General features: G+C 40.7%; 1 protein-coding gene across 3 annotated transcripts in view; it reads left to right on the forward strand.

Annotated features, from left to right (window-relative positions):
- TMEM259 (transmembrane protein 259) overlaps positions 1 to 27,079 on the forward strand; it is a 63,466-nt gene that overhangs the window by 11,286 nt on the left and 25,101 nt on the right. The window contains exons 1-3 of one of the 3 annotated variants that reach the window (XM_043985203.1): positions 8,947 to 9,067; positions 16,332 to 16,598; positions 20,328 to 20,505. In XM_043985203.1, the coding sequence (XP_043841138.1) occupies positions 16,515 to 16,598; positions 20,328 to 20,505 (262 nt within the window). In that variant the 5' untranslated portion in view covers positions 8,947 to 9,067; positions 16,332 to 16,514. Of the gene's footprint in view, positions 1 to 8,946; positions 9,068 to 16,331; positions 16,599 to 20,327; positions 20,506 to 27,079 lie in introns of those variants that run through there. The other 2 variants (XM_043985187.1, XM_043985195.1) reach the window with 2 other exon arrangements.

Consider the following 27,079-nt stretch of genomic DNA (forward strand, 5'->3'; position numbering starts at 1 on the left):
TTCAGCTCTGGTCTTTTCATCAGAATGCTCAACAGTTCTCTATTCCATTCAATGTCTATTTTTTCACCAGAAGGATTACACAGTTTTGCTGGGTAGGTGATTTTGTTGTAATTGTAGTTCTTTTGCCTTTCAGAATATCATATTCCAAATTCTTCATTCCTTTAATATGGAAACTGCTACATCTTGTATGATCTTGACTGTGGTTCCACGATAGTTGAATTGTTTATTTTTGGCTGCTAGTAGTATTTTCTGCTTGATCTGGGTGGGAGCTCTGGAATTTGGCTATAATATTCCTAGTAGACCTTTCCTACCAACCCCCTAAGTTGTCTTGGGCTTGATAATTGTTTTACCCCATCCTTTTGAGGGTTCTGCCACTCTAGAACTTGTTTTGAGGCATTATTCAGCCTCCTTTTTTATTTTCTTTTTTTGTTTGGTTTTGGTTTTTTGCAGGGCAGTGAGGGTTAAGTGACTTGCCCAGGGTCACATAGATAGTAAGTGTCAGGTGTCTGAGGCCAGATTTGAACTCAGGTCCTCCTGAATTCAAGGTTGGTGCTTTATCCACTGTGCCACCTAGCTTCCCCCCAGTTTTGAGGTATTATTTAAAGTTGTTGGAAGGAGTTTTGAGGAGCTCAAGCAAGTCCTTGCCTTTTCTCTGCCATCTTGCCTCTACCCCTCAACGACTAAATCTTTTTTTCTTTTCTTTTCTTTTTTTTTTTTAAGGGTTGATGTAAAGGAAAGCTTCTAATTAGTGCTATCCAAAAGTGGAATGGGCTGACCCGAGAGATAAAGGATTCTCATTCACTGGACATCTTCAAGTAAAGATTGGGTGGTCCTAACTAAATCTTTTTTTTGTTTTGTTTTTTTGGTGAGGCAATTGGGGTTAAGTGACTTGCCTAGGGTCACATAACTAGTAAGTGTTAAGTGTCTACGGTCAAATTTGAACTCAGGTCCTCCTGACTCCAGGGCTGGTGCTCTATCCACTGTGCCACCTAGCTGCCCTGGTCCTAACTAAATCTTAAGGCCTTTCTTACTATATGTAACAATACATGTTTAGTTTGGAGAAGAGAAGTCTTAGGGAAGGACATGATTATAGCATGATTTAGTGGAATACTGGGTTCAAATCCTAGCCCTGTGTGACCTTGGGCAAGTTGTTTAACTTCTTTGGGTCTTAGTTTCGTCATCTGTAAAAGAAGGGATTGGACTAGACTTTAATATCTCTCTTCTAGATCCTTATTTATGATCCTATAAAGGATTGTTGTAACCAAGAGTAAGCTGTTCTCTGGAAATGAGATGGTTTGGGTTGGGGGTTATGTTTGTTTTTGCTAATGCCCTTGCCCTTCTTGAAAGTATTGCCTCAGCAGCACGTCTGTCTGAGCCTCTCTGGTCATCTCTGGGGAGATGTACAGTACTCTGCAGTGCGTTCTTTTAGATTTCTTTGTGGCCTCTAGTGTCTGTCCTATTTATCTCGCTGATCCCGCAGGCTTTGGGCTCTCTTTAATGTGGAGTAAGCACTGGCAGATATCTCTAATTTTCAAAACCTAGAATAGGAGGGAGGAAGCAAGTAAACACTTAGAATGGAGGGGAAAGTAAATTTTCACTTTAACAATCACAAAATGTCAGAGGTAGAGGAGGGCAGAAGCTAAGGGGATAAGCATCACAGGATTTAGAGTTGGAAGAGATATGGTTAGAAGTCTTATGGTTCAGCACTCTCGTTAAATAACAAAACTGAAGCTCAAAAAACTTGCTCAAATCAAATTAATTAGTGACAGAACTTGGACCTGAACACCTCCGAACTTCAGTTTCCTCTGTGATAGGGGAAATATATATACCTCCCCCACCTAGCAAGAGTGTTGAGAGAGTTAAATGAGATAAAATAATAGCTCCCATTTTCAGGAGCCCCACTTCCCTCAGATAGGCAAGTTGGCAGTCTGGAGTACCTCAGGGTTATGAGGTTTAAAATACTTGGGAATCTGGGAGTGTGAGCTGTTATTCAAAACATTGCTAGTTCCTTAATTTTCTCCCTTTCCTGTACTTTTTTATTTCATCTTCAACCTTCAGTTCCTAATTCTTCTGTTCTTTTTTTTTTTTTTTTTTTTTTTGTGAGGCATTTGGGGTTAAGCAACTTGCCCAGGGTCACACAGCTAGTAAGTATCAAGTGTCTGAGGCTGGGTTTGAACTCAGGTCCTCCTGAATCCAGGGCTGGTGCTCTATCTACTGCACCAGTGAACTGCCCCCATTCTTCTGTTCTTGCAATGCTCTTGGCCCTTTCCAGCTTTCTTACACTTTACATCTAATTCATATCTTTATTGAGCACTTAATGTGTGCTTCACCTTGGTGCTGTGAAAGAGATAAATTAAATTTGTGAAGATGTTAAGGCTGAAAATTCTTCTCTTTCTCACTATTCCATTTCCCCTCCATTTTTGTTTTTCAAATGAAACTGACTGTCCACTATAAAGTTGTATCCATTGCAGGAATTCTTAACCTTGTTTGTGTCATGGAAGCTTATAAATACTTTTCAGAAAAATGTTTTCAAGTGCATAAAATAAAATACATGAGGTCACAAAGGATGCCAATTGTATAGAAATACAATTGTCAAAAAAGTTTCTTTTAGAAAATAAGCAAGTTCTTGAAAGACAGTGAACCACCACATTTCCAAAGGACTCATTGTGAAACATGCTTTGTACCTCCAGATAGAGAACTGCTGGATTCAGAGTGCAAAGTGAAGCATTTTCCCCCCTTTTCTCTTGCCTTTCTTTTTTTTAAAAAACATGGCTAATGCCAAAATTTATTTTGCATGACTATACATATTCGTATTAGGTCTTGTTTTTCTTGCCTTTTCATTGGGTGGGAAAGAGGAGAAGGGGAGGGAGAGAATTCAGAACAGAAAAAAAAAAGAATAAAGAGGTCTCTGTACTTTAAAAAAATAAGATTTAAAAAATAAACAAGTTCACAGACATGGTTAAGAACTCCCCTAAGCTAATGCATTATTTTTGATGAGCCAGTTAACAATAGAATGTTAAGCTGCATGTGTCAGCATATGGCACTGTATTGTGGAAAGAGCCAGTGGACCTGAAGTCAGGAGACCTGGTTTCTATTACTGGCTCTACCACTAACTCAGTCTGTGACCTTCAGCATGTCACTTGTCTCCTTCCTACCTTTCTAGCTTTCTTATACCTTCACACCCACTGGATGATCATGCTACATTGGTCTGCTTACAGTTCCTAAAATATGACATGACGGCTCCTTCTCTGAGCCTTTGTGCTTATTGTCCTGCATGCCTAGAATGCTCTGCCTTTATATCCTCCCCCTCTCTGCCCCAGTTTCTCTAGCTTCTTGCAAAATTTAACTCAAATCCCATTTCCTACAGGACAACTGCTTCAGCAGGTTCCCCTTTCAGAGTTACCTTCATCTATTTTCTCTATTTTTTCTGTGTACCTAGTTATTTATGTGTAATTTCCCTCATTAGAATGTATGCTTCTTGAGGGCAGACTTTTTTCGCCTTTTTTGTGTGTCCCTAGTGCTTAGAATTGCGCCTACTACATACAGTAAATGTTAAATAAATACTTGTTGACCAGTTGACTTTGAGACTTAGATTTCTCATTTTTAAAAGGGGAGGATTGAACTCAGTCATATTTTAGGTCTCCTTCAGCTTTCACATTGTATAGTTTATTAGACTGTGGTCTCTGCCCTGTCTATTGGGAAGATAGAACTTGAGCATAAGAAACAACCAGAACATTACAGGATGACATATTTTGATGTTAGAAATTTATTATAATGAAAATGACAGAAATGCTAAGAACCTGTCAAGTTCCCTTGATTATATCAAAGATAAATTTCCTTGCTTCTGTTCTTTGTTGCAGAAAGGTTTCATGTAGCCATTGTCAGGGAAACGAGAGGTGCCCAGTCATGGTATGTCTGATGTCCCTTCTACTGAGAACAATCTAAGAATCTGAGAATCACACAGATAGCCTTGTATGGATTTTTTCCCCAGGTAACCAGAACTTGTTCTTAGGAAAGTAAAGCTGAACATCAGATTAACATTTTATTTTCTTATATGGCAGCTTGAAAAGCAATGCAAGGGTAGATCTTACATTCTTCACTGCTCAAAGGGGAGGGTAAAGCCTAAATGACTTAATAAATCTGAGTTACCAGTGCCAGAGTTGCAAATGAGAAGAACAGGGGTCTCAATTCATGTACCAGAAACAAACTTTAATCACAGGATCCTCAGTTTATATACACTCTCAGATTCATTCATCACGAATACCTGAAAGTCTTCTTTTTTATTGAAGTCCCATTTTTTTCCTCTAAAAGATTATACGCAGTTTTGCTAAATAGGAGATTCTTGGTTGTAATCCCAATTCCTTTGCCCTCTGGAATATCATTCCATGCCCTCTGGTCCTTTAATGTAGAAGCTGCTAGATCTTGTGCTATCCTGACTGGGGCTCCACAGTACTTGAATTTTTTCTTTTTGGCAGCTTGCAATATTTTCTCTTTGACCTGGGAGTTCTGGAATTTGGTTATAATATTCCTGGGAGTTTTCCTTTTGGGATCTCTTTTAGGAGGTGATTGGTGGATTCTTTCCATTTCTGTTTTACCTTCTGCTTCTAAAATATCAGGGCAATTTTCTCTGATAATTTCTTGGAAGATGATGTCTAAGCTCTTTCCTTGATCGTGGTTTTCAGATAGCCCAATAATTTTCAGATTATCTCTCCTGGACCTATTTTCCAGGTCAGCAAATTTTCCCAGAAGATATTTCACATTGCCCTCTATTTTTTTATTCTTTTGGATTTGCTTTATTGTGTCTTGGTTTCTCATAAAGTCACTAGCTTCCATTTGTTCAGTCCTAATTCTTAGGCAATTATTTTTGTCAGAAAGTTTTTGTATCTCCTTTTCCATTTGGCTTTTCAAGCTGTTGACTTTTTTCTCATGTCTTTCCTGCATCACCCTCATTTCTCTTTTCATTTTTACCTCTATCTCTCTAACTTTATCTTCAAAGTCTGTTTTGAGCACCTCTATGGCCTGAGACCAATTCATATTTTTTTTTTGTTTTTTAGTGAGGCAGTTGGGGTTAGTGACTTGCCCAGGGTCACACAGCTAGTGTTAAGTGTCTGAGGCTGGATTCGAACTCAGGTACTCCTGACTCCAGGGCTGGTGCTCTATCCACTGCGCCATCTAGCTGCCCTGACCAATTCATATTTTTCTTGGAACCTTTAGATATAGGGGCCCTTATGTTGCTATCCTCCTCTGAGGGTGCACCTTGATCTTCCTTGTCACTAAAGAAACTTTCTATGGTGCTTACCTTTCTCTGTCTGCTCATCTTGCTTTTCTTTTACTTGACTTTTAGGTCCTTAAAGTGGGGCACATTTTCCAGGCTGCACTATCCCAAGCTTCAGGGGGTCCCAGGTGGTGTGATTTAAGGAGGATCAGGTTTTTCACTGGCCTGACCTGTTCTCTGCTCTGTAGATAACCACAGGTGAACTTGCTAATCAACCAGACAGCAAAACTTTGTGTGCTGTGGTTGTCAGCTTCCACAAGCCTGTGCTCTTCCCCCACCTTGGCCACTGCTACTCAAGCCTACCTCCTGGTTCCCAGCAGGGGTGAAAAACCCAAGTTCTGCCTCAGCACCAGCAGAGACCCCTGTAATCTCCCCCCTGCCAAGGGCTCAGCCCTCTCACCAGATAGTGAGCTTAGTTCCAAACAACAGTGGCGCTGCAGCTGATTCAGAGGCTCTGGGGGTTTCTTTCTCTGGTGAAGCCTTCCTGGAACTGGATCTGTGTCAGTGTGACTGTGGGGTTGGGCTCTACTCCTGTCTCAGCACAGCAGCTCCTTCCTTCTGACCTTCCAAGCCATCCTTCGTTGGAAAATAATCTCAGCACGTTCTTATGTGGATTTTGCTGCTCCAGGAATTGTCCTGTGGCATAATTTGGAGGTTTTTTGGAGTGATCTTGTCATGAGTTTGAGTTTGAGAGCTCACTGCCTTTCCGCCACCATCTTGGCTCTTTCCCAGAACCACTGTTCCTGAGTCTCTTGACTCCAGTTCTCTCAGATTCATTCAGATGGTCAGTGTGCCTATGCTAGTGGAACCAACTTAAACAATGTAATTGAACTTTCACAATGATGAATACAGGAACAAAATATTCTTTACAGAGAATGGCTAGTTTTAACTGAAACACATTGTTCAGAGCATTCTATTTGATTAATATGGTCATTAATAAGTATCCTGGCTACAGACTTGGAGTTACTTTACCAGTCTTCTAGCTGGCGACCCTGAGGTTGTTGCTCAGGTACGGTAATTATGCTATATTTTATTAACCCATTCCAATCTATCCCCTACATACCAGGTTGTTTTAGAGCCAAGAGATTTCATTCTGGTGTTGTGTATTTTTAGTGCTATCTTTCCCAAATCCATAATTGGTTACACTTAAGCACACACTCAGCTTGAAATTTGAGACCTTTAACAAGCTGACTCTAATTTCTCTTTCTAGTCTTATTCCATGCTCTTCTTCATATGGGTTACAGTCCAGCCACACAGAATTGATGTTACTCAAACTCATCATTTGATCTCCTGCCCCTGTGCATTTGCATGAGCTTTCCCTCACACCTGGAATGTACTTCTCAGAATCCCTATCTTTCTTCAAGACTCATATAAGTCACTTCTTGTATGAAACCATCCCTGAACTCCCTGTTTTTTCTGCTAGCTCTCCTTCCTCAATTGCCTTTATTTACTTAGCTGTGTATTTATATTTTTTTCTAATAGAATCTAAGTTCCTTGAGGGTAGATACTATTTGGTTTTTGTCTTTGTGTCCCTGGTCCCCCCAGCATCTTAGGCACTTAGCAAGTGTTTGTCAAGTTGATTAGAGATAGAATTGACCAAAGTTGGATATGAAAGAGAGTGAGAGGTCAGAAAGGTTACAAACCAAAGAGACTAGAAGAATGATACTGCCTTCCACAGAAATCGGAACGTTCAGAAAAGGGATGTTCTTGGGGTTTGTAGGGAAGATGAATTCTGTTTTGGACAGGTTGGGTTAGGGGCGTCTACTGCATATCAATTTTGAAATGTCTAGTAGTGGTACTGGAGCTCAAGAGACTGGAGGGTGTGTGTGTGTGTGTGTGTGTGTGTGTGTGTGTGTGTGTGTGTGTGTGTGTGTGAGAGAGAGAGAGAGAGAGAGAGAGAGAGAGAGAGAGAGATGGAAATCATCTACATAGAGATCTAAGTGAAGCCATGAGAGCTCACAGGATTACCCTAGTGTATATTAGAAAAAAGAAGAGGACCTGGAACAGAACATGGGGCCATTGTTTGACATGGATGAAAATTCAGCAAAGGAGCCTGTAGAAGTGTCAGGTAGAAGGAGAACTAAGAAAGTAGTAGCATAAATACCCAGAGAGGAGAGTGGCCAAAAGGAGACAATAATCAACAATGTCAGATGCTTCAGAGATTTCAAGAAAGATGGAAATTGAGAAAAGGCCATTAGCAATTATGGGTAACTGGTGAGTGAACAGTTTCATTTGAGTGATGAGGTCAGAAAAGAGGTGACCACTGATAGCAAAGGAGTCTGTCTGGCCCTCCCCAGCAGTAGGAGCAAAGGAATGAATGGTCTTTTTCTTACTAGTACATAGCTGACAAGTCATCCGTGTCATTTTCAAATATAAAGGGTACTGTGTATCATATGCTTTGGACAGCATGGTGTAGAGGTGAAAACAGTAGCCCGGACTCTGGAGATCCATGTTCTGGTCTTTGTTTTGCCACTTCACATCTTTTGACATTGGATCATGAAAAAAGATCTGAGAGTCTTAATGGACCATTGTATTAAAATGAGCCAACCGTGTAACAGGAAAACCAAAACAAGATAATGCTTTCAAATCCGGCCTCAGACACTTGATACTTAACTAGTTCTGTGACCCTGGGCAAGTCGCTTAACCCTCTTTGCCCCACAAGAAAGAAAGAAAAAAAAAGCTAATGCTTTTGTGGCTGCATCAAGAGAGGCATGGTGTCCAGAATGAGGGAGTTGATAGTCCTACTGTAGTCTGCAGTGATCAGACCACATCTAGAGTATTCTGTTTGTTTTTTTGTGGGGGGACATGCTGTAGGATGGACATTGGCAAGCTAAAGAACATCCAAAAGAGGGCTACTAATAGGAGGGTAAAGGGATGTAGCTCCCACCCTGGCACAGTTTCTTACCACCTCATGCTTGGACTATTACAATAACCTGCTGGTTGGTCACTCCCTATTCCATCCCATCCTCCACTTAATTGCCAAAGTGATCTTCCTAAAGAATGTCTGATGATATTAGTCCCTTACTTAATAAACTTTAATTGCTCCCTGCTACCTCCAGGATCAAGTATAAAATCCTCTGACATAAAGTCCTGCCCAACCTCGCCCCCTCCTACCTTTCTTGTCTTGGGGGGTGGGGGGGCAAGATAATGAGGGTTAAGTGACTTGCCCAGGATCACACAGCTAGTTAAGTGTCAAGTGTCTGAGGCATTGAACTCAGGTCCTCCTGAATCCAGGACCAGTGCTTCATCCACTGTGCCACCTAGCTGACCTCTTTCTAGTCTTCTTACACTTTATTATTACTTTCCACATGCTCTTGTAAAGAATTAATTGTGATTTGAGGTTCCTACAACCCCTTCTTTTGGCTAAAATTAGAAGTCCCGTGCCCAGCTGGGGCTCAGGGACTGCGCCTCTGCGCTGGCACAGTGCTCCACCCACCTCACACCAATGCCTTCGTGGGCCTGGCCAATTTATAATGATGGAAGCTGGGTGAGGGCAGTCAGGTGCAGAAGCTGGGAGGCTGGCTGTTCTACAACTGTTTGTTAATTCTGTCAATCAGGGCTGCCAGCCAATTAGCGTGCGTGCGTGCGTGCGTGCGTGCGTGTGTGTGTGTGTGTGTGTGTGTGTGTGAGAGAGAGAGAAAGAGAGAGACACCTCCCTGTTTCCTGTGAAAGAGGGGTTTGCTGGGAAAGAGAAGGGAGGAGATTCGCCATTCTGGCATGTGAGAGGGAGAAAGACGGGGTGCAGCTGTTTTGCTCTTTGCGAGAAGCTGAGTCTGGTTGGTGTGATTCCAGGTAGTATTATTTTTCTTTTGCCATTCCCTTTTTCCCTTGTCCCTAGTTCTACTAATTTTACTTGTGTTTTAAATTCCTTCTTGTTAATAAACTCTGTTTTGTTTTTTTGAAAGAGGCTGTTAATCTCCTTCCTTGCCCCAATATTATGGCGAGCCGCCTAACTAATACTCCCCAATTAAAATTTGGCCCTTAGACTCTGATCAGTGATACTGGCTTTTTTGCTGTCCTCAAACGTAGCACTGTATCTTCCAACTCTGACCTTTCACTGGCTGTTCCCTGTTCCTGCAATGCTCTCCTTCATGTCCACCTTGTGGCTTCCTTCAAAACTCAGCTCAAATCCTACATTCTATAAGCTTCCTTTCTTAGTTGTTGTCTTGCTTCTTTAATGCATTCCCTTTAGTGAATCCTACATTTATTTACCTGGTGTGTGCCTACTTTGCATGTTGTTTGTCCTGTTATCATGTGAGCTCTTTGAAGGTAGAACCTGTTTTTGCCTCTCATGGTATTGCCATTGCTTAGCACAGTGCCTGGCACATGATAAACACTTAATTAGCTGTTGCTGTTTTTGTGGTTGATTCTGAGCTGTGTGAAAAATAATTATTAATAATCGATATCTTGGGGGACCCAATGATCTCCCCTTCTTCTTAGTCCTTATCTGCCCCCCCCTTCCCAATCCAAAAACTAGTTCTCCTTCAAAGGAGGATTCTTCTGGGTCAAAGAATTCTTGGGTGGAGATGGATCATTTTGTCTAGATAACGGAAGGACTTTACTGGTGAGATTTGTCCTCTACAACCACACCACAGTGGAAACTATTGTGCTCTGATCAGCTTGACTAGGGGGTCTTACATTCTTTCTCTGATGTCATTCTTACCAAGATTTGAGTGACCAAAGTCATATATTCCAGACTTTATTTTAATATAACACTCCTCCAAGTCATGTCAACCAATTAGATTTGATGGACCTCCTGTAGTTAGAAGAGTATATGAGGGGCAGCTAGGTGGGACAGTGGATAGAGCACCAGCCCTGGAGTCAGGAGTACCTGAGTTCAAATCCAGCCTCAGACATTTGACACTTACTAGCTGTGTGACCCTGCTGATTCTCACAAGTCACTTAACCCCAATTGCCTCACCAAAAAAAAGAAGAGTATATGAACTGTGACTCACCACTATTAGGGGTCTTTAGTCTGAGAGAGATAGCCAATAGACCATCCTTTTATTAATAAATGCTGGCCTAGTCATAAAATTATTAACTTACCCAAAAACTGTGTCTCATATTTTTAATCATCATAGGTGGAAGGGATTTTAGAGATCCCTTATCTTAAATAAGGAACTAGTCTGTTGACTTGCCAAGTTCACGTGGCTAGGGAGCAGCAGAGATGGTGGTTGGTCTGAGGTTCTTTGACTCCAGACACAGCAGTTTTTCTACTTTATCATGCTGCCTCAGAAGAAGACTGAAGAGACATTATAATTTTGTCTCCAGTGTTTAAACTTTAAAGTGTTTATTAAATTTGAAGCTTCCACTTATTTCCCCAAGTGGAAGGGGACTAGATTTATTTTGCTTGGCATCAGAGAACAAAATTAGGAGCAGTGGGTAAAAGTTGCAAAGTGGTAGATTTAGGATTGATGTAAGAAAAATAAAATAAAATAAGATTAGGGCTCTTTAAAAGTAGAATAGCTTGCTATGGAAGGTTTCCTTTTATTGTGTGTGTCCTTACCTGAGCCCCCCAATTTTGGGGAGGAAACTTAAGATTTACTGATAAATTCAGCAAGAGTTTAGGCTTTTAAGCATTTATTAAAGAGTAATGACAACATGTGGAGTACAGTAAATCAAGAAAAGCCTTTCCTCTCTCTCTCTGCCACCAACCCAAAGTCCTGGAATGAAAAATCGATCCTCAGCAGTTTCTCCCAGAAGCCTCCTGTGAAACAGGAAGCAGGGCAGTCCCCACAGACAGCTCCAAGCTAATTGGCTGGTAGCACTGATTGACATGACTTACAGGCAGTCTATGAATAGACATAACTTCTGGATGCCAGGCAGCTTCTGGAAGCTAGTCACATGCTTTCTCAGCAAGGGGTGGCACCCTGATTCTCACACTACCCCCTGTGCTTCATGAAGAAACATCGTTTCCTTACATGAAGCAATAACATTACAGATACTCATGACTAACAAAGTAAAGGGAATGACGAGAGAAAAGAATTTGAGTGACACATTAACAGAGGCTAAAAGGGGTACTCCCCTTTAGCAGGTGGACATTACAAACAGAAAAACTAAAGGGGGCACTCCCCTTTAGTAAGTGGACATTATAAACAGTGTAAACGATGAGGAAAAGGAAAACATGAAAATGTCCATTTACGTCTTTGGATGTCTTTTCCCAGATGATTCTTGGGATGTTCTCTGGTATAGTTGTGGAATGAAAGTCTTTCAGGTATGGATGCTGATTCTCACAATTGGAAGTCTTCAAGTTGAGGTGGGGTGACCACTTTTCATTTATGTTGTAAAAAAGATTCTCTGTCAAGTCAAATCAAGCTTCACCCCCCCTCCAGGGCAGTGGGGGTTAAGTGACTTGCCCAGGGTCACACAGCTAGTAAGTGTCAAATGTCTGAGGCCGGATTTGAACTCAGGTGCTCCTGAATCCAGGGCCGGTGCTTTATCCACTGCACCACCTAGCTGCCCCCAAATCAAGCATTTTTTAAGCACCTTCTTTGTGCCAGGCACATCTGGGGATTAAAAAAAAAAGGCAAAAATAAACCCTGCCCTCGAGGAACTTACAGTCTATTGGGGAAGACAGTATGCAAACATTGATGTACAAACTATATGTGTGTGTGTGTATATGTATATGTGTGTGTGTATACACAAATAGAGAATAAATTGGAGATGATCTTGGGGGAAGGCATAACATTAAGGAGGATTCTTGGTTAGGAATGTGTACTGAGATTTCAACTGTGAGATTCTATGACTCCCCTTCTCTGGGCCTTGTTTTCCCTAAATTTTATCTAAGACTTATTCCAACTCTTAAATTCCCATGATCCAAAAGAATTAAGTGAGATTGTGGATATAAAAGACTTTGTGTTGGGGCAGCTAGGTGGCGTAGTGGATAGAGCACCGGCCCTGGAGTCAGGAGGACCCGAGTTCAAATCTGACCTCAGATACTTAACACTTACTAGCTGTGTGACCCTGGACAAGTCACTTAACCCCAATTGCCTCACCAAAAGAAAAGTCTTTGTGACTATTAAGTTCTATATAAATGTGCAGTCATCAACTTTATCATAATGGTCACTTCCAGTTCTAAAAATAGTCTTTTAGTCTTATTTTAAAAAATTTTTTTTGGTGAGGCACTGTCTGAGGCTGGATTTGAACTCGGGTCTTCCTGAACCCAGGACTGGTGTTCTATCCACTGCACCACCTAGCTGCCCCTTTTAGTCTTATCTTGATAAAACTTCCCATGCTTTTCTGATATTTGTACTGAGGATCAAAATTTTTGGATTCCAGATTGGAATTTGGGTTGTAGCCCCAAGCACTTAGTAAAATCCTAGTGTGCTGATGACCAAGGCTGATAGATTCTCCATTTACATTTCCAGAGTAAACATCTCAGCCTCCTGGACTTGCTGGTATTGATCTCTGTCAATGAGCTAATTCATCATTAAGAACATTTGAACTTGAAATATTATAGTAGAATCTGGTTCTGGAAACATAGATCCATGTGAAGAAAATAAAAAAAAACAAGGAATCTAAGGGACAAATACATGAATCCAATGGTTGGTTTAGAATCTGGGCATTTGGAAATAATTTTGAGGACATGGGGAAAAGAACAGTTGGTAGGTTGTGAAGGGTGGTATTGGAGAAGAATGAAAGGAACAGGATATCTTCTGCATGTGGGATTTGGGAGTAATTTCTAACAGAAGATGAAATTGAGGCTCAGAGTTGTGACTACCTCCTGGTCACACAGTGACCCAAACCTATATGTTGTGATGCCTTGTACAGTGTTTGCTTTGAAGAATTCAGTTACAATTTGAGAGTGTTTGCTTCTTCATGTGATCATACTAATAATAGCTGGCATTTATGTAACACTTTGTAGCAATGCTTCTCAATTTTCTTTTGCTCATGGCAGCACAGTATTCTTTCTCCTGAGGAATCCCAGCTGCCTCTTGCTATGGGAGCATTGAGAGTCTCTGTAAGTACATGGCATTCCAAGTACAATTTTCTTTAAATTTGTGGGCTCCCAAAGGTGATTGAAAGGATAAGTTCCATATGGTCTAGGGCAACCCTTTGAGAACCTGTGTTTTTAGTTACGAAGCTCCTTATGTTACGTCCATTGTCCTTTGATTTACAGAGCAACCGTGTGAGGTTGTCAGTGCTGCCAATATTAGAATTTACAGATGATGAAAATGAGGCCTAGGGAAAGGAAATTGACTTTTCCAAGATAGTGGCAGAGCTGTGACTAGAACTCATGCATGTCTTCTATTAGTCCAGAAAGGCTTTCTTCCCCAGACACTTAAAGTTACATCTCCACAACAAGCAGCACAAAAATAAACACTTAGTAGGCACTCAGTAAATACTTGTTGATCAAAAATGCATGGTAGTATATTAGAAAGATGATGAAGACCCTGGTTTGAGTCCTGGCTTAACTGTTTTCTAGCTGTTTGAAACAATCACTTCTTTCTTTGAACCTCAGTTTCCTTGTCTGTAAAATACAGTTGACATTACTTGCCCTATGTACTTCACAGGAAGCCCTCTCAGGTCTGTGCCCCAGGGGCAGCACAGTGTTGTAGAGAGCAGAACGCTTCCATTGGAAGCAAGACTCCCATATTTACTAGAAAGGAATATGTTAGCACTGAATAGTTTGGTTGTACAGAAGGACCCATTTCCATTCTAAAGATTCCTATGATTAGAGGAAATATGCACAAGGCAGACTTTCTTTCCTAAGGACAAGGTTCTTACCCATTTGCTATATTTCCATTGGCTTCTGTTTGTGGCACTTTGATTAAAGGAATGGATTCATGCTGAAATTCCACCAGGATCTCAATGGCATCCATTCCATGAGAACTGGATAAAGCCTCATCGTACTTGTAGTACAGTAAGAGTATGGAGTCTGAAACTGGCTGGCAAAGGCTTTTTCTTCTATTAGGTTCATCATTTTTGAACCATCAGACCTCACTATCATGGAATCCAAAGGTGTGTTATGAAATCTTTTGGTCCATAATAGAAGGCAAAGAGGCAGTTTCTTTTTTGTGCAGTCTTAGGAAGCCTTAAACTTAGAGAAGTAGTTCATTCATTGTGCAGTAGCTGTGGTTGATGAGATAGAGTTCATTAGAACAAACAGGAGCTTTTTTTTTGACTAGTGGTTTATTCAGTTCATCTCCATTAAAAAATTGTAAAATTGGGGGCAGCTAGGTGGTGCGGTGGATAAAGCACCGGCCCTGGATTCAGGAGGACCTGAGTTCAAATCCGGCCTCAGACACTTGACACTTGCTAGCTGTGTGACCCTGGGCAAGTCACTTAACCCCAATTGCCTCACTAAAAACAAACAAAAAAATTGTAAAATTATAGACTTTAAGTTGGAATGGACCTCAGAAGTTGGTTCAGTCTCTACTCAAATCATGAATTTTGTCTATAACTTCCCTGGAAAGTGATCATCTATCTCCTGCTTTTACAGTAACTTACCTTTACATCCAGTACCTTAAAGTTTGCAAAACTGTTTCCATACCTTATTTCTTTTGAGCCACAACAATCCAGTGAGGTGTATGAACTGCTGGCCTTATCTAGCAGACCATCACATCTCCTGAAACAGCCTTTTTGATATTGGGACACGAAGATTGTCAGGACATTATGCCCAGAGTTGAGCTGAAATGTGTCTCTTTGAAGTCTCTTCCTTTCTCCTTTCCCTTCTGTTCTCTAGAGCCAAGTACAACTAGTGTAGATCTGGAGGAAGGCCCAGCTACGTGATTATTCACAACGTTTCTAGATAACAGCTTATGTTTCTGTAGTACTTTTCATTTTCAGTGAGCTTTCCTTACAATAGCCCTTTAAAATAACTGTTAAAATATCATAATTTCTTATGTGAGGGTATTTGGATGTTGGAGGTGGTCAATTGTCCACAGTAGCAAAGTTAGTATTTGAACTCAGATCCTGATTCCAAGTACAATATTAGTTCCCTTCTATGCTTGTGACCTGACCCACTTTTTTTTCTTCTTCTTAAAGACTAAAGTCCTTTACTTGTGTTACAGCTTTTTATTTGGAATGCCAAGTTTAGACAGGTTGCTGTGCTCCTACCTCCAAACTGGTTTAATTTATACATACTTCTGATCATGTTCATCCTCGTCTCAAAATACTGTAGTGGCTCTCTTTAGCCTATTAAATAAGAATCCAAATCCCTTCACAATCCAGTGCCGGCACAGCTAGCCAGTCTTATCTCTTATTCTTCCCTCTATAATAAACTGTTCCACCTGACATGGGCCATTTAATGTTCCCTGAACAACATGTATTCTTTCCCACCTCTATTCATTTGCTCATGCTATTCTCTTCCCTTGAGATGTGCTCACTTCTCACCCACACCTCCATTTCTGACTGTTGAATTCAAGACACAGCTCAGATTGCCCCTCTTCCAGGAACTTTCACTGGTCACTTAGTTTGAATTCATCCTGTTTTCTTTAAACCTTGTATAGTTAATTTTAAGTCTTACCCCCCTACTAGTCTCTAAAAAGAAATCCCTCAGAATGGGGACCGTATTTTATTTACAGAATGTTAGCATTAGAAGGGCCATCAGAAATTACCTAGTCTACCCTATATAGTGATCTTCTCTACAACATTGTCAATAAATGATCAGCTAGCCCTTGTTTGAGAAATTTCTGTCTCTAATCTCTAATGGATGGAGAACCTATTAAGTCCCAACATGGCCAGTTCTACTTTTAGTTGGCTCTAATGTTGTCCTCACATTAAGCCTATATCTGCCTCTCTCCAACTTAATTTTATTTGTGCCTCTCTCACCAACAAAGTACTACATATATATATATATATATATATATATATATATATATATATATATATATATATATATATTAGTTATTTTATATGAATTGCATTTCTTTTTCTTTTTTGGACTGTGGTATTTCCCAGAGGAACAAGGTCATACCTTTCTTAGTTTTATACTTCCTCCAACACCAAAAACAGTATCCTGTATATATCCATCACTTCACTACAAGATTGTTGGATTAAATTGAAATAAATAAATATTAACTTTGGTTTTCTTCTTGTTTCTTGATATTTTTAGGCACTCTTTGTGCTTTTCATCCTGGCCTATATCCACATTGCCTTCTCTCGCACACCGATTAATTGCTTGGAGCATGTGCGAGACAAGTGGCCCAGAGATGGTATCCTTCGAGTAGAAATTCAACACAACTCCAGCCGGGCTCCCATCTTCCTCCAGTTCTGTGATGCAGAGAGCTTCCCGGGCATGGTGATAGAGTCTGAGGAGGAGGAAGAGGAGGAGGAGGAAGATGAAATGACAGTAGAGATGTTTGAGAACAGCTCCGTCAAGGTAAGCTAACCCAGGTGGTATGCTAGAGAACTACAAATGGCAACTGAAGTTTGTTGGGGGGGGGGGTCCACCCCAGAAAAAAACATATGAAAGCTTTTTTTGTTGTTTCTTTGTTTTTGTTTTGTTTTGCAGGGCAGTGGGAATTAAGTGATTTGCCCAGGGTCACACAGCTAATAAGTGTCAAGTGTCTGAGGCCAGATTTGAACTCAGGTTATCCTGACTGGAGTCAGTCAGTGGGCCAGTGCTTTATCCACTGAGCCACCTAGCTGCCTTGAGAACTTTTTTAAGAACTAGAATTTAATGTGGATATAATCTAGTTCAAACCTTTCTTTTTAAATATGGAGAGCTGGCTTAAAGAGAAGGGATTTGCCTACAGTCATGTAATCAGCCCAGCAAACATTGATTAAACTCCTACTGTGTGTCAGGCACTGTGCTAAAGTCCCAGCTCTCAAGAAGCTTAGAACCTTAATGGGGGAGACAGCATACAAATTGCTATATAAAGAAATGGCCAGGATAAATTGGAGAAAATCAAGAGAGGGAAAGCCCGGGTATTCAGGAAGATCCAGAAGGCCTTAATGCAGGAAGTATATTTTAGCTGAGACTTGAAGGAAGTCAGGAGGTGGAGATGTCTGTCTGCCTGTCTCTTCAGTCTCCCTGTCTTGCCCAGGCTGGAAGTGCATGTGTTATTTAAATTATTTGAGGACTAGTCTGGGTGTGCTAAGATTATTGTTGCTGCTCTATTAACTGCTATTTATATAATAGTGGCTATTGCACCAGTTTTGGAAGTCAGCATTTATTATTAATTAATATCACATATTATTAAAGTATTGACCACATGTCTCCCTGACTTCCCCACTAGCCAAAGGCTTACAGGCCTGAACAGTTACATACCCATTGTATTGAGCCAAGAGGTCGAGCAGTGAGAGAAAGAGGAGAGGGCATGTGGAGGGCTTCTCGTGGTACAGTCTCTTTATCTTTTTGGTAGAGGTAGATCACCACATGTTATTTTAAGCTAATTCAGCTCCTCTGATTGACATGAATTGAGGGGTGGTCTTAGGGTAAGTTCCTGCTCTAGGTGTGTCTTCCCCTAGCTAATCAAAAGAATCAATCTGCATTACTTCGGTTAAGGCGCCCAGGCAGGTTTCTGGTCTTAGGGGAGAGAGCACCAAAAACTAATGTCTGGGTTTCTCCTAGAGATCCATTATTAATAATTATTCTCTCACACGCAGCAGTCACTCAGAGACTCAATCCTACTATTGATTGGTACAGAAGGCTCTGTTTTTCCCAGCAGGGCTGCCCCCTCCTTCGGCAGCCTAGTGGCCCTTCACTCTCAGGGGCTCACTATATGAGTGAGGGACTTAACTGCAGACAGATACCCTACTGAGACTTCGAGCTCCCAGACTCAAGAGCAAGAATGACAAGTGTGTACCACCACACCTGGCAGCAAGAACTTTTAAAATGTCACCATGTGTTGTATCAATAAAAACTTTTCAAATGCTGCTGTGTAACGCCTCCTTTGTACTGGTCCCCCCGCAGCATTTGTGCGAGGTGCTGAGGATACAAGTATAAAGCGTGCCACGGTCCCTGTTTGCAGAGAGTTTACAGCTCTAATCCAGAAGACAAGCACATGGAAAAACATAAACAAGTCGTTATGTACAAAGTTGTTAGAGCTGTGATCGTTTAGGAAGGCAGGTGACAGTTGGGAGGAGTCAGCCAAGACCATGCAGAAGTTGGTTGTTGAGCTTGTTTAAAAGAGAGGGACTCTGGGGTGGAGAGAGTGCATTCCCTCCCAAGGAGTGCAGGCCCCAAGTGCACAAGTACAGCCTCGGTCTCTTGGTCTCTGCTTGACTTCTTTCCACTACACCAGGTATACATCCAATTGAATGTTATCCCTTTGGGGGGAAAAATCATTTTTTCAGAGCAAATGCTTTTCTGAAGAGGATTTCATGACTTTCTGAATGATAGTTCAAATATCTGAAGCACATCATTGTACAGATTAGGGAGTGCATATGTTACTACACACCTTTTATAGACAAGGAAACTAAAGTGACTTGTTCATTGTACAAAATAAGTGGCAGAGCCAGGACTCAAACTTAAGTGTTCTGAGTACCAAGTCTAATGAATGTTCTTTGGTCTTCTGACCATCAGGGTGAGGTGGGATTACTATCTTCAAATATCTGAATATCATATGGAAGAAGAATTAGACTCCCCTCTGCTTGTCTCAAAGGGGAGAACTAAGGTCAGTGGGAAGAGGTTGTAGTAAAGCTGTGTTAAGAATCATAAGCTAGATGAGGCAGCTAGGTGGCGCAGTGGATAAAGCACCAGCCCTGGAGTCAGGAGGACCTGAGTTCAAATCTGGCCTCATACACTTGACACTTAATGGCTGTGTGACCCTGGGCAAGTCACTTAACCCCAATTGCCTCACCAAAAAAAAAGAATCATAAGATGGATCCCTTCTGAGAGATCCTCAGCTTACCAGGGGGTTGGGTGGATCTCTTGATGATCTCTTCTGGGAGAATATTTGCTCCTTGGCTTGGGGATTCTGGTCAAAAGATCATAGGGAAACCTAAGCATAACCAGGCCTTAGGCCAGGGAAGGATGAGCTTATCATTTTAGGTCTTAGAGCTTCACAGGGTGGGGGAAACAGAAGAATTCAGGCAAAAATCTTTTTGTCTTCCTTTGGAATTTTTTGTTTTCTCTCAAACTGGGAACACCACCCCCTGAGAAAATGGTATTTCCCCCTGAAACTTTTAGCACAACTCTCAGCCCATTTCCATGGGGTAATTTATAAGTTGTTTGATATGGCAAAAAGAGCTCTGCACTTAGTATGTTTGAGTTCTGGGCTTGCGACTTTCCAGTTGTATAACTTTATACAAATTACTTCTTATCTGTAAAAGGAAGGTGCGAATAGCATTTTTTCACAAAACTGTTGTGAGGACAAAATATTAACATACAAAAAACACTTTGGAAAGAACTTTGGAAACATTGGCTGTTGTTAACGATTCCTTAGCAGAAGCTACAGACTCATGGGATTTAGAGACCACTTAGTCCACCTGCCTCATTGGAAAGAAAATGAAGCTGGTCTAGGCTTCTGTGTGACCGAGGTCACCTGATGGGTTTGTCTTTCTTGTGGTTTTAACATATCCCATGTACTTGGCTCAATACTGTCTTTAAAAAGAATCCAGGATTATAATAGCTAATATTTATAGAGAATGCTACAGTTTGCAAAGCACTTTACATATATTATCTTATTTAATCCTCAGCTTTAGCTGTTCCATTTTTCGCTTTTGGTTAGGTCTCTGACAATAATTTATTGGTACATAAAGCATTCCTTTTTACTGCATGCAAATGGCTTAGTCCAGTAAAGAATTTGGTTTATCTCATGTTATTCCAATATCCTTGAATCCTCAGGGAGGAGAATGGAACTTTTCTTAGTCCCAAAGCAATATGGGATTTTTTGGCCACTTTATATTTTGCAAATGGTACATCTGTATTTTTTGAAATAGTGATCCAAGTCCTTTTAGATTACAGTGGAAAAAGCTGTGAAGTTGGTGGTAGGTGGGGTAGGTTTGACTTTTGGTGGTGTTATCACTTTGTGGTTATAGGCCATTTCTCTTTTGAGAGCCTAAGTGTCCTCACTTGTAAGGTGGACTACATCCTTCCCAGAATTGTATTATTCATTTGCAAGACTTTGCTAACTATCTTGCTGCTGCTGCTTCTTTTAAACAGTTTGAGCTGGACATTGAACCAAAGGTGTTCCTGAAGCCTTCCCGGGTGAGCAACCCTGAAGCATTGACCGAGATGGCCAAGAACCAAAGCCAGGAGCTTTCCTTCACTGAGGCGACGACTAAAGGTATGCAGCCTCTGATCGAGACTGTGTCGGAATTTGAGATGCTAGCCAGAGCAGGTAAAGACAACTTCTTTTGGTACCGTGTTCTTTCCCTCTCCACCAACTTTCTCCCCCCTTCCTTCTCACCTTAAACCTTCCATCCATTTATCTTTCATTCATTCCCCTGACTCTTTCTGAGTCAAGTCAACATATGAGTGATAAGCATGTCAAGCAAATGGACTGCACTTAACCATTCATGTGGCTTATCTCCCTGGGCATCTTATTGAGGGAGAGGAGAAATTATGGGGCTCTTTGAACTCTGAGACCTATGAGGGCAATTTGCTATCATTTCTTTCATCAGGGTTGTTCCCAATAGCCCTGCTTTAAGTTAAAGAATATTTGGGGTCTGAGTCTTTAGAGAGTCGCATGTTGTAGTAAAAGAAAACACCTGCCTTGCAGTCCTTCTAATACAGGCACTTAGGACAGGAGATCTCAACCCAGATATCATCTGAATGTTATTTATATCATTGTATTTCAGTAGATTTGGTTTCTTGTGTAATCCTATGTGTAGATTCTTTTGTTTCTGCTTATTTCACTCTTTATCAGTTCATTTAAATCTTCACCTGTTTCTCTGAATTTCTCATAGTCATCATTTCTTACTTCATAGTAATATTCCATCATGTTCATATGCCATAGCTTTTTCAGCCATTCTCTAGTTGGTGGGCACCCATTTTGATTTTAGTTCTTCACTACAAAAGAGAGCTGCTATGATTCTTCATGTATATTGGACCTTTGTTTTTCTGCCTTTTAACTTCTTGGGGTACGTGGCCAGCATTGGGATAGCTGATTCAAAGGTATGGACAGGTTAGTCCTTTTTCATGCATAATTCCAAATTGCTCTCTGGTTAGATCAGTTTAAACCTCTGCCAACAGTGTATTGGTGTATCTGCCCAACCATAGCCCCTCCCATACTGGCTGTTCTTTTTTTTGTTTGTTTTTTGTCATCTTTGTCCATTCGAAGGGTGTGAGGGAAACCTTGGAATTGCTTTGATGTGGATTTCACTTTACTGTTAGTACCTTTAAAGCAGTAATTTATAGTTTGCATTTCTTCTTTTGGGAATTGTTCATGTCCTTTGACCACTTAATATTGAGGAATGACATGTGGTATTAAATATTTGTGTCAGTTCCCTATATACCTCAGCTATCAGACTCTTATCAGTGATACTTGATGCAAATATTTTTTCTCTTTTATCTTAGAGTAAAAAAATTTCCCTTGCTAACCAAAATTGTTAATGGTACTTTCATTTTCTTTGAAACCCCCCCCATGTGACCTGTTATATTGAGGGTGGGGGGGGGTGTTTTTAGGGTTTTTTGAGGCAACAGGGTTAAGTGGCTTGCTTAGGATAAAGTTAATTTTGGTATATACTATAAGGTATTGATTTAATCTAGTTACCATGCTGCTTTTCAATTTTCCTAAGTTTTTGTCAAAAAGATAATCTTTCCCCCATTAATTTATATTCTTGGGTTTATTGGATGGTGAGTTACTGTTCTTAGTTGCTTCTGTTTATTGCTTTATCTAGTCTGTTCAGCAGATCCATTTTTTAAAAATCAGAACCAAATAGTTTTGATTACCATTTTATAATATATTTGAGGTTTAGGAGCAGCTAGGTAGCGCAGTGGATAAAGCACTGGCCCTGGATTCAGGAGGACCTGAGTTCAAATGCAGCCTCAGACACTTGACACTTACTGGCTGTGTGACCCTGGGCTAGTCACTTAACCCCCATGGCCCCCGCCCCCCCCCAAAAAAAAGAAAAGAAAAAAAGAAAATAGGTCTTGTAATTGACAAAACAAAAAAAAACAAAAAAAGAATATATTTGAGGTTTAGTAATGCTATGCCCCTTTAACTTATACTTTTTTTTTCTCATGGTTTTCATGGTTTCCCTTAAAATTCTAGACTTTTTGTTCCTCCAAATGAAATAGAATGTTGTTTTATCTGGTTTTATAAACTCACCTTTAGTCACTTATAGCTTTGATTGTTATAGCAGTAATCCTAACCCTAATCCTAGAAATTAATTTAAGGTACTAACACCATTTTTTATTATGTTGGCATGGCCTAACCTGGTTACTGAATGGATTCCCACTTATTTGTTTTCCTTTATTTCTTTAAGGAATATTTTGTATTTATAAATCTTACATATATCTTGGTAGTCTAACTTAGGTATTTTCTGGATTTTTGGTTGTTTTGAATGAGATTTTCTGGGTTTTGTTAGTGCTTTATAGAAATGATGGTGATTTTATACATTTGTATCCAACTACTCTATGAAGCTATAAATCATCTCAGTTTCTTTGCTGATTCTCTGGGGTTTTTAAAGGCATCATCGTACCATCTGTAAACAGGTATAATTTTGTCTTCCCTTTGCCAGTATTTTGCTTTTCAATTTTGTTTTGTCATCTTATTGTTGTAGTTAACATTTCTAGAACTATGTCAGAGCTGAACTTGGAGTCACAGGGCTTGAATTCAAACCCCAAGACCTCAAACAAGCCACATGAGCCCCCTTGCCCTTAGTTTTCTCCTCTGCAGAATGGGGGATTAGACTGAGATGATCTCTGAGGTCTCTTTCAGCTCCAAGGGTATGATCCCAGTTAAGAGTGGCAAGAGGGGGCATCCTTGCTTTTATACCTGTCTGTAGCAGGAAACTTCATTTTGGATGTTAACTTTGATTTCCGAGATCCCGTTGATTACATTAAAGAAGGGGCCTTCCATGCTTAAGCTTTTTAGACCCCTCATTTTATAGAAGAGGAGACTAAGATCCTTAAGGACATTCCTACCAGTTTTGTGACTACAATCAAATCACTTGTTCTCTGTGAGACCTATAGACTCTTAAGGTTTACTAAGTGTTTTTTAAGTGTTATCTCATTTAACTCTCATTTAGCCCTGTGTTAATCACAACAACTCTATAAAAAGTGCTATTTTTATCTCTCTTTTTCAAATAAGGAAACTGAGGCACTTAGAGGTTAGGTAAGCTGCTCCCCTAGCCCCTAGTGAGTGCCTTGGGCAGGATTTAAGCTCCAGTCTTTTCTGACTCCCAAGTACTGTGCTCTGTCCACTGTGTCACCCAGCTGAGGATGATTGAAAATTATTATTATCATTACCTGTACTACCTGTGTGTTGTAAGGATCAAATGAAGTTATGTGTATAAAACATTTTGTAACTGGGAAGTACTGTAGAAATTCAAAGTATTGCTGTGAATGGATGTGGTTAAAAACTCTGCCAGATAAAGAGGGCAGTTACACAGATTGGCTAAGAGAGGTGACTTTAAAGCACCTTGTAAATATAAAATGTTACATATATTTGTATGTAATATATGTTGGTACATGTCCATCTCCATGCCAGAACAGACCAGTGGCAAAAATTGGTATCTAGTCTTGCTCTAGCTTGACTTGAATGAATACAGTATTTAAGCCAGACTTTCTTTATAAGCAATACAATACATGCTGCATTAGCAGTTTTCTTGCTCTTGCCCATCCCCTCACATCCTAGGTCACCATTCTCTGAGACTGAAGTGATTTTCCTTTGACCATTTCCTTTTGGGAATGAATACTTTGCCTACATTTGACATTGTTAGCTTGTTTCTCATGTATTTTGCTTAATTAGCCAGGGACTTTTCAGTAAGGCACTTTTGTTTTCCAAGGTCCCTTCCAGCGCTAACATTATTACTACTGATATTAATAATAATGTCCTGTTTAAGTCTTACTCTGAGGTTTGGAGGTGACATCACCTTGGGCTGTGCAGCTCCAGCTTTGGCAGATGTTACCCAACCAAGGAAGTATCCTCATCCCTGTTTTCTGTTGATCAGCTTAGAGTCATTACCAGGTTAGCTCAGGGTAGTCAGGTTTTGGGTTTTTTTTTAAATTATAAAAGTATTTTATTATTTTCCAGTTACATGTAGAGATAGTCTTCAATATTTGTTTTTATAAGATTTCTAGTTTCAAATTTTTCTTCCTCCCTGCCCTCCCTTCCCCCCTCCCCAAGACAGCAAGTAATAGAGAAGGCTATAACCTATATCAGATTAGATAGAGCATCTGTGAGTTAGGAAGATGAGGACTATGGCAAGTGTCCCCTTGAGAGATGGATTGTACCAGAGGGCTCCTGGGGAAACCTACTCTTCACTCCAGAGAGAAAGGTGATGGATGAAGAGTACAAACTTAAGCATGTTCTCTATTTTTTTTGGGGGGGTGGCTAATACAGGAATATGTTTTACTTGATTTTACATATTTGTTGAGGGCTTGGGTTTTGTTTTTCCTGCCTTCTCAGGAAAGTGGGTGGGGGATTCAGAACTGAACATTGAATTATTTATTTTTTTATTTTTTTGGTGAGGCAGTTGGGGTTAAGTGACTTGCCCAGGGTCACACAGCTAGTAAGTGTTAAGTGTCTGAGGTTGGATTTGAACTCAGGTCCTCCTGACTCCAGGGCTGGTGTTCTATCTACCGCGACATCTAGCTGCCCCCTTGAATTTAAAAAAAAAAAGATGGATTAGAGAGGATAGAGACTAGAAGCAGGGAGACCAATTAGGCTTTTATAGTTAAGTCTAAGTGAGAGGTGATTAGGGCCTAAATTAGTGTAGTTACTGTGTGATTAGAAAGAAGGGGATAGACTTGAAAGAGGTTGTTGAAGTAGAATTGACAAGACTTAGCATTTGATTAGCTTTAGGGGTTGCATTTCCTATCAGCACTGACAGAAGAGAAAGCTAGATTGAGTATCTGAAGGCCTGCATTCAAATCATGGATGTTATTTATTATTATATCAGTGGCCTTTGAACAAGTTCCCTAGAGTCCCTGTGCTTCAGTTTCCTTATCTATAAAATATAGGAATTGGACCAGAAGACCTTTAAGATCCTCCAGGCCTAAATCTTTATTCTTATGAGTCCTTGATCTCCCCTTCCTGAAAGCAAGCACTGATTCACTGTGCTGAGTAGAATGAGTGAGCTCGGCTCTAGCCATCCACAGCCCTAAATAGCCTGGTAGAAAGTGGCTGTATTTGAATAGGGAACAAAGCAGTAGCATTTCCTTTAAGGTTTCATAGAGCAGGGGCAGCTAGGTGGTGCAGTGGATAAAGCACCGGCCCTGGATTCAGGAGGACCCGAGTTCAAATCCAGTCTCAGACACTTGACACTTACTAGCTGTGTGAACCTGGGCAAGTCACTTAACCCCAATTGCCTCACCAAAAAAAAAAAAAAGGTTTCATAGAGCAAATTAACCTGTCAGGGTCTGCAGGATGTTTCCTTCTGGCTTTCAAAGCCTGTTTCATGGGTTGTCCAGACGAGGTGGGTGGGAATGTAGAAGGTGACTTACTATGTCCAGCATCCAGAATTAACCGGAACAGTGTTCATTCAAGCCCCTTGTAAGTAGGAGGATCATAAACTATTCCTTACATTGTTGTGCTATGCACAACAAGAATGTAAGTGCCTCTTGTATTCAATTTGTGGCACTTAGCTTCTAGCAGCAGGATATACTTGTAATTCTAATACTCTTTATTACCTCAGTGCACTGAACCCTACATGAGGGCCAAGGGACAAGGTTCCAGGCCAGAGGATAAAACACTGCCGGACTTGGAAGACCAGTGTTTAAATTATGCCTCTGGGACCACACAAAGCTGTGGAATCTCAGCCTCAGGTCCCTTGTCTGTAAAATGGGGATAATCCCTGTAATTGCTACTTTAGAAAGTGGTCGTGAGGCACAAATAAGCCAACACCTATAAATGTACATTGCCAACGTTAAAGGTTGCTGTTGTCGCTGTTGCTAGGGAGCTACTTTTCTTCCTCTGCCCGGCCTGCTCTCAACACTGAGGAACAAGTTCAGGTTAAGGTTTTCATCTCTAATCTCACTACCTTCTTGCTAACTCAAGTCTTGATTGACAATGCTTCCCTTAGCTTCTGCTCCCCTCTGATGGGAGGTTTGGAGGGCAGAGTACCAAATTCCTCCCATTGCCTTCCTTTCTAGAGGGCAGAAACTGTACTCTTAGCTTCCTCTACCTTGCATCTGATGCTCTTGCTGGTGTCTAGCTCTACCCCCACCCTCCTTCTTCTCCTGCCTCTTTTTATATATTTTCTCCACCTTTAGACAGGCAGGGACTGTCTTTTTATAAATCATCTCCCTAGCACATAACACAGTGCCTGGCACATAGTAGGTGCTTAATAAATATTTATTGGATTGGATGATTAGATGGGAAGGCCTCAAGGGTCTGTTCACTAGGGTGATGGCAGTGGGAAGAGAGAAGGAGAAGGAGGAGGAGGATTTCTGGGATTGGCTGCAAACAGACCTTTCTTCCCTTTAATGACTTGTGTTTCACCAGGCTCTCAGATTTAGAGAATTCACTTCAACCTGACACCTTTTACATAAAAGACACTAGGCTAGGCTTTGGAAATGGAAAAACTGAAATAAAACAATCTCTACCCTGAAGGAGCTCACATTCTGTTGAGAAGATATAACTTGTTCTCCGGGAAGTAAAAGCCAAGTTATGCAAAGAAGGGTTTTCTTTTCTGGCAAATAGCACAAGTGAAGCTTAAGGAATCTAGGTGTAGTACAGATAATACTGAACTGGATGGAGGGAGACATCCCACATCAGAAACTTAATTTGTGATCATAGGCAAGTC

This window comes from Dromiciops gliroides, chromosome 1 (genome assembly GCF_019393635.1).
Source record: "Dromiciops gliroides isolate mDroGli1 chromosome 1, mDroGli1.pri, whole genome shotgun sequence".
Taxonomy (NCBI): domain Eukaryota; kingdom Metazoa; phylum Chordata; class Mammalia; order Microbiotheria; family Microbiotheriidae; genus Dromiciops; species Dromiciops gliroides.